Raw genomic sequence first — 7,895 nt, 5'->3', positions numbered from 1 at the left:
TTTGTTTGCCTCCTTCTGCAGGTGCTGTGATAAGGGTTCCCAGAAAACAGCAGCTGATGTTCACATAGAATTCAATGAAACCAACAAAAGCTCCCGATAGGAATTTTCCTGGAGGTTGTTACTACTTAGGGGATTTGATGCTAAGCCCTGTAGGGACACCCAGTCCCCTGGGCCGTGCCAGAAATCTCTGTTCAGACCCTCCAGGTCTGTCTGCCCTCGCTTGGTGCATCACCTGAGGGTGAACAGTGACACAGAATCTGGGTTTCTACACACACTGGGCAGCAAAGGGGCCTCATCTCCAGCCCTGACCCCCCTCCCAGTGCCACCCTCCAGCACTGAGCCTGCCCATGGGGCAGCCACGTGTGTGAAGGTCCTGCAGGCCCCCCAGGGCTGAAGCCAAGGGTCTGCTGGAGGGTTGGGCTCTGACCTCTCAGCTCTGGGTAACTCATCCCACAGCCGGATGCAGCCTCTGCATTTGAGGGGGCTGTGGGTTAAGTGGACTAAATGCTGAATGGACAGGGAGCAGTGTGGAGCCAGCCCTGCCAGTGGCACAGGAATGGGAGGGGAGTGCTAAGAAGGGCAGTGGCACAGCCCAGTGATGCTGGGTGAAAGCCCAGTGACACCAGTGCAGGACCAAGGTGTTGTGTTAGTTGAGGGTTTGACACCAGCAGGTCCTGAGCTGCCCGAGGGTCCCTGCCTGGCCCTGGGGTGCTCCTCAGCACCACTGGGGACCTGCACGGGCTCTGCTGCCACAAGGCTGGTGCCAACTGCTTGGTCCCCGTGCCATCACCCGCAGGTGACATTGCCACCTCTGCTGTCCTCCAGGAGACCGGCGGGTTCTGGGGGAGGTCCCAGTGCCAGCACACCCTGTCCCCTGTGCCAGTGCCCTTCCTGGCAGGCAGCTCCAGTTTGCTGGCCTCAGCCTCAGCCTTTGCTGATGGAGGGTGTGAGGCACCTGTGTCTGTAACCCAGCTCTGGGTGGTGTCTGGGCAGCTCTGCTGACACAGCCCTGTCTGTCCTGGCATGCCAGGAGCTGAGGACTGTTGACAAACCACTGCCCATAGGTATTATTGTCTTTGCTCTGCAGTCTTCCAGTTCAAACTCCTGCCCTTCCATTTGCTGTTCTCCCCTCTTTCAGCTCCTTTATCGACGTGCAGCAGTTGGTAAATCTCCAGGAAAATTTACCTCCTGGGCAGGTCCAGTGAATTGCAGGTGATAAATGCCCTGGGCCATTTGGATTACTTTATTTTTCCTCAAAAATAATACGTTACGGCCCCTTTGTGTAATCTTGAGCAAAGAGAAGGCACCAGCTGGGCACACAATGATTAGTGCTGTGAGCTGAGGCGCTCACACAGAGGAGGTGTGTGTAGGGACAGGGAGTGAAGGGACAGGAGCCAGCATGGAGCTGGGAGCAGCAGGACTGACCAGCAGCCCCGTGGTGATGGATGAGTCCTCCTCTTCCTCAGCACTCACAGCTCCAGGGACTGCAAGTAGAAATCCAAGCAGAGGGACAGCAGTGGGGATTACAGGAAGAGGAGCTGATGAGTGTCCAGTGTCTGTCCCACGCTTCCCCTTTCCATCCCACCATTTCTTTTTGGTTCTCTGCTGCTGCTGGGCTGTTTCCTGCATCCCTGTGAGCTGCATCCTCTGCACCTGGAACACCAGGTCTTACACAACAAGCTCAAGTGCAGGGCTTTGAACTATTTGCTCTGGATGTTCTTACATAGATTTACTTCTTTCCCACAAAAATATCCTTTTGCCTGTAGACCCGCAGAAAAAAAAACCCAACAACCTACTTTTAGGTGAAACATGAGAGAATATGACCACAGGTTGTTGTTTGGGGTAGGAAGGGGTTGATCAGAAGGTAACAGAGCCATTTCTCACCTTGCTTCACCCCTGCAGGGCAGAGCCTGCCCTGGAGCTGCAGTTCCCACCACCCAGGAGCCCCTTGCTGCTGACTGAGCTCTGGCTCTGCCTTCCCTGCTCTGACCACCCCGGGGGCTGCCCAGGGATAAAATTCAGGGCGGTCGACAAGGACCAGGACCAGTACAGCGGGAACTGCACCAAGAGCTACAGGGGGTGGTGCTACAACAGGTGCCAGAACGTCCTGCTCAATGCCAAAAACTACATCGTTTGGCCGGGATTCTGCGACAGCGGTGACTGCGCATCCTCCCTCATCCTGGTCAGACCCACAGACGTGTGCTGACCCTGCTGCAGTGCCCAGAACCCCGGCAGTGGGGGGGTGCCACCATCCTCGGTGTTATGGAAACTTCCCAGTCTGAACATTCATGAGACTCTCTGGCAGTCACACTCCCAGCGCCAGGGACTTTCACTGCCAGGACTGAAGCCCCTTCACAGCAGGCAGCTCCAGTGAGTCCCTGCTCTGACTCCCTGCACCGCACTCATGCACAGTCAGGCCAGGTTTCCTTACCTGTTCAACCCCAGTTTTCCCTTAGCAGAGTCTCACCTGTCTCAGTTCCATAAAGGTGTTTATTCACAGCGCAGTTAACACAGAAACAGCTCGAGCCGGTGCCTGCAAGAAGGACCCTCAACACAGGAACCCCTGGGCTCTTATGCCCTCACAGCCTTCCTGCTCAAGTCTTGCTCTTCCTCCTGAGTACTCCACTCCTGCTCTGTCTCCCAGTGTCCATCCACCTTGCTGGTGCCACTGGTCTTCGTCCCCTTTGTTATCCGAAAGGTCGGCAGTTCCCAGCTGTGTTTTTCCATGTCCACTCACCCAGCTGGCACCACCAGTCTTCGTGCCCCTTGTTAACCAAAAGGTTGGCAGTTCAAGGCCTCTCCTCTTGATCTGCCACTGAGAGCTCAGTCTGCATCTTATCCGCATCTCAATCTGCAGCTTGCAAACCGAGCTGCCTGCACCAGATGTGTTCCTCAACACCCAACCCAGTGCTCCGTTCCTGTGCCAGTCCCAGTGCTCATCCTGCTCTGCCCACAGCTCCTGCACCCTCACCAGCCGAAACACAGCAGCTCTGGGGCCCAGGAGCCATCGCCTGGAGCCCTGGGCACACGGGCACTGGTTTGGGGTGGGTGTGCCCGCCCCCGTCCTGGGGAGGGGGACACGGTGCCAGTTCCCTGCCCCCCCGCAATCGGTGGACCCCGCTTTGCTCAGGCCCCGCTCCCTCCCTGGGCCCCACTCCCCCTCACACAGCTCTGCTACTCACGGTGGGAGGAATCAGCTGCAATAAACCCTGGAGCCAGACTGTGCTGCCTCGTGTCTACCTGTGCAACGACACTGCACAGACACACACACACAGCTGGGGTCCCGGCAGTCAGTGCAGGATGCTGGGGGGCACCATGTCCAAGGTGGGGGGATGTCCCATTTGCTGCATTCCCTGTCTGAGCCTGTCCTTGCTCTGCTCCATGCCGTGTTGGAGGAGCTGGGGACACAGCCCCATCCTGCAGCAAGGGCTGGGGGAAGTCAGGGTGCCCATGAGGGGGGTAACGTCACCAGGAGGGGGGTTCATGCCATGGGGATCTGTCCCCCGGGTGGTGCCCGGGGTCCTTTGGCAGCCCAGGGCTCAGTGCTGGGGTGTGATGCTCTGAGCTCTCAGGTGAGGGGGGAGCCCTGGGGTGAGTGGGGGTTTTGTGGTAGCCCTGCAGTGCTCAGCCTGGGCTCCCTGCAGGGGGCAAACAGGGGCCATGGCGTTTCTGGGGATGAGAGGGCACAGCACCACGGCCAGGGGATGTCCAGCCCTGGAGTGGGTGACACTGGGTAGCCAGGATGTGCCAGGACCCGGCTGGCCATGGTGACCCACCTACATTTAGGCCAGAAACCAGCGAGCCCACGGGGCTCAGGGATGGCTCCTCCATCCCAGTGAGCCGGACCCACATTCACCCAACCCTCCCCGTGGCAATGGGACTGTGCCCTGTGCCAGGATGGGCACATGGGAGTGGCCACAGTGGGAGCACCGGGTGACACCTGTGCAGGTGCCCAGTTTGCCCAGCCTGGGGCCGGGGTGGTCCCCAGCAGGGGTGGGACAGCCCCTCACACCTGGAGCTGCCAGTGCCAGGCAGAGCCCTCAGAGCTGCTCGTCCTTCACCAAAGCATCTCCAGCATCAAAAATTTGCAGTTCCTTTATTTAAATGTCACAGAGTTTTATCACTATGAATCCCATATTTGATATTTTTCCCTGCAATCTCACAGATTTCTTCATAAGAAACCTGGCCCTGTCTGGTTTTCACTCCATATCAGCCTCTACAATGTGCTGGGAATGTGGAGCTGGAATTTGCACATTTTGGTGTTTTACTACAGGATTTTTCTGCAGGATTTAAGAACTGCTGCACTGAGAACCCATGTGGGTGAGAATACCTCTACAGGTGTAGGTGTCAAGGCCACATCTTCAGCAATGGGGTTAATTCAGATTTACCAGAAAATAAGGAATCTTCATCCTTCCCCCACCCCAGATGATGAGGGGGTGACAGAAACCCTAAGGGTCACCATCCCTGGAAGTGTTCAAAAAATGCAGATGTGGCACCTGGGGACATGGATTAGTGGTGGCCTTGGCAGTGCTGGGTAGTGGTTGGGCCTGCTGACTTCAGAGGGCTTTTCCAACCTTAATGATTCCATGATTCTGGGCAAAAGGGATTGATTATTTACACAGCTCAGAATAAGGACACATTGAGGTACTGTGTTTCCAAACCATGTTTTATTTTCTGGAGCAGGTACGTTTCAGAAGCACAGGGTTTGCAAGGTATCAGCCTCATTATAAAGCAATTAAACCAAAAACAGCTCAAAGGGAAGAACCAAGCAAGGGAAGCAAGAGGAGCAAGAGAGGTGAAAGAAAACCCCCTTGGCAGCCCAGGCTGAGCCCCAGTGCCCCCCACTATGCTCCCCTGGCAAAGAAGCGCCCAGCAGGGCTCTGCCTCAGCCCTGTGCCTGGCACAGAGGGGTGGTGAGGCAGCCCTAGCAGGTGAGGGGTTTGATGAGGATGGCAGAGGCTCTGCAGTTCCCATTGCACAGGCTGCCCCATGTGATGCTCCCCCTGATGTTCAGCCTCACGGAGTAACACGACGAGTACCACCACCCACCCCCGGAGCTGGAAGCACAGTTCCCACTGGAAGTGTCCTGATCCTGATCTTTAGTGGAGAACTTCATGTTGTCGTGCATGGTGGTGGTACCCCTGGCCATGGCATCCTCTGCTGTCCCCGAGTGTGCTCCCAGCCTCAGCCGGTAGCCCTGGGACTCATCGTCCAGGCTGAACAGGTTGTAGTCTGCAAATCTCCTGTTGTTTGAAGTATCCCAGATGAGAAACCTGACCTGGTAGACCTTCTGCCTGGTGATCTGGTAGATGTTCTCGGTGCCCAGCCAGAACTCGCCGTGCACATTCCCAAAGCCGTGCTTGTAGGTGCTCCAGGACTCGTTCCAGGTGACTGGTGTGTCTCTGTGGTTCCTCTGGATCACGGTCCAGCCCCCGTCCGCCTCACTCATCTCACAGTACACCAGGATGGTGTGCAGCCCCGTGGGCTGGATGATGTAGACGCCGCTGGGGCTGCCAGCAGGGACCTCACTGCAGTCCTTGGGCCAACCTGGAGCAGGACAGAGGGGTTGAACAAGCCCGAGGCAGAGCACACAGCCCTCCTGTGGCTGCTTCTGCAAGACCAAGACATTACAGAGCCCTGAGTGCCCGAGAAGCTCAGACCAGGCCAAGCCCATCCTCACCTGAGCACACAACGCCCGCGTCCTCGTTGTGCCCACAGTTGTGTTGTCCCCAAGGCTGTGACGAGCACTCACTGAGGAGCCTCTCAGTGCCTGTGCAGCTGACGTCATCCAGCCAGATAGAACCAGATCCTCTCCCAAAATAAGCGTTGCCTGGGGCTGACACCGCATTCCCGCAGCCGAGCTGCCTACACACCACAGAGGCGTCTGCTGTGTCCCAGGAGTCATCACACACCGTCCCCCAGGCATTGCGGTACCAAACCTCCACCCGGCCCGAGCACTGGTTGGAGCCGTTCACCAGCCGGACCTGACCTGGAACAGGGAAAACAACAGGAGGGAAGAAATTTGGAAATGAAGGGATGACACCAAAGAAAGAGGGAGCCCAGACCAGAAGGTACATTCTGGCTCAAGAACTGGAGTCCAGGCAGTAAGATGTGGGGCCTTTGCACCTCTGATCGTGCCCCCGGTTGGGGAAGGAACTTACTCTTCTGAAATCTTCATTTCTAACTATTTTTTTGGTGTGTTGTCCCAGAGACACGGCAGGGGTTTTGCCCCGTGCTCCCTCAGCCCCCTCCTGGGACTGAGTACCCCGGGAGTGAAGCTGAGGGTGAGCCAGGGAATGGTGCAGCCCAGTGAGGTCCTCTCAGACAAGGGAATTTCATGGGAGATCATCACTTCTTTGCCATGGGAAAAGTGCAACAGCTGGGGATGCTGGTGGCAGGAGGACCCTTCCTTTCTTCTGCATCCCTCCCACTGAATATTCCCACTGTCCTCCCATGGAGCAGAGGTGTGTGGGGAGGGACAGTTTTGGCTTTGGGAGGGATTAGAGCAAACCCTCTGGGCTCCTCCACACCTACCCACGAGCAGACAGGCCCGCGACTGCCATGTCCCATGTCCACACCCACCAGACACTGAGGAAGGGCAGGTGACTCGTGCTGGGACACGCAGCCCTCTTAAGGGGTCCCTGGGGGGCAACAGGGCAGGAGATGCACTCCCCAACAGCCAGCTCTGGGGTGGTCCTGGTTGTGTCCTGCTGGCACCGATGGGAACCCTCCGTGTACCTACCGTTCACTAACGACCTCGGAGCAGCCACGGGGAGAGACTGGTTGAGGAGAGCCAGGCTTTGGATGCTCGTGGCGAGATGTGGGGCAGGCAGGGCCAACACACAGGCAAGGAACAGGAGGGGAGTGCACTGGGCAGCTGGACAAGGAAGGGACAAGATGAGAGTCACACAGAGCATCCCATGCAATGGGGTGAAACAGCTCCAGTCACCCCAAACCTGTCGGGGCACCATGGGGTTTCCCATTTGCACAGGGAAAGGTCCCTCTGACCCCTCTCTGTAGGTTTTCCCTCCTGCTTTGAGCACAGCCCTTGTTTCAGCAGCCCAGGTGGAATCTATTGCCCTCACTTCACCCACACTCCCCCGATGGGATGGCAGGGGTGGGAGGTGTGCCAAGCTCTGTCCTTCCAGCAGTGACAGCACCCCTTGAGTGTGACCCAGGGTTGGTCTGACCCTACCATTCCCTGCAGGCTCCCTCTGCCCCACATGACCCCTCCTGAGCTCTCCTCTGCCCTGGCGCTGCCCAGGGAGCTGCTGGGTTGGGCTGAGGGCAGATCCAAGGACTCCTACAACCCTCTCAAAGCTTCTCCTGTGCCCTGGGAGAAGCAGCACAGACCTTGGGTCTGGCCTCTGTCACCTCCTGCCCCCGTGGTGAGCCCTCCATCCATGGGAGCAGATGGGTGGCTCTGCCAGGGGGGAGGATCAGTGTCCCCCTCTGCCAGCGCTGCTTCTGGGGGTCCCTGGGGAGCCCACCCTGTCCTGCTCCCCTGCGCTCATACTCACCCATGTCGACTCCACGGGGACACCTGCAAGTCCAGAAACTGGCTGGGGATGTGCTTTGGGTGGCAGGATTTATAGCTGTGCTGTGCCAGGTGGGGAGTGGGGCTGGCACAGCTGCCAGTGGTGCCGTGCCCCCATCCCTGAGTGGGATGTTCACTTGCTCTGATAAGGGGGGCACTTATCAGAACCTGAGCAAACACAGCCCCAGGGCGGCACTTCACAGACCTTCCTGGACGTGCCACCAGCAGGGCTTTGGTGACATTTGCTGAGCACAACCCAGGAGCTGCAGCCCAGCTCATCAGGCCCCCCCTCCTGCCACGTCCCTGCCAAGGTGGACAGGAGCTGGATGCAGCACCATGGAAGACCTCAGGCAAGTCC

General features: G+C 57.8%; 1 protein-coding gene across 1 annotated transcript; it reads right to left on the bottom strand.

Moving 5' to 3' along the window:
* Positions 1-4,924: 4,924 nt before the first annotated feature.
* LOC113978219 (fibrinogen-like protein 1-like protein) lies at positions 4,925-7,524 on the bottom strand. Its single transcript, XM_027704983.1, has 3 exons — positions 7,521-7,524; positions 6,743-6,877; positions 4,925-5,547 (listed from the first exon to the last, which is right to left on the bottom strand). Exons 1-3 carry the CDS (start codon positions 7,522-7,524, stop codon positions 4,925-4,927), a joined length of 762 nt encoding a protein of 253 aa, XP_027560784.1.
* Positions 7,525-7,895: the final 371 nt, after the last annotated feature.

The sequence above is a fragment of the Neopelma chrysocephalum genome, unplaced genomic scaffold (genome assembly GCF_003984885.1).
Source record: "Neopelma chrysocephalum unplaced genomic scaffold, ASM398488v2 Primary Assembly neopelma1_299, whole genome shotgun sequence".
NCBI classification, from domain to species: Eukaryota; Metazoa; Chordata; class Aves; order Passeriformes; family Pipridae; genus Neopelma; species Neopelma chrysocephalum.
This window is presented reverse-complemented; position numbering and strand designations above follow the sequence as displayed.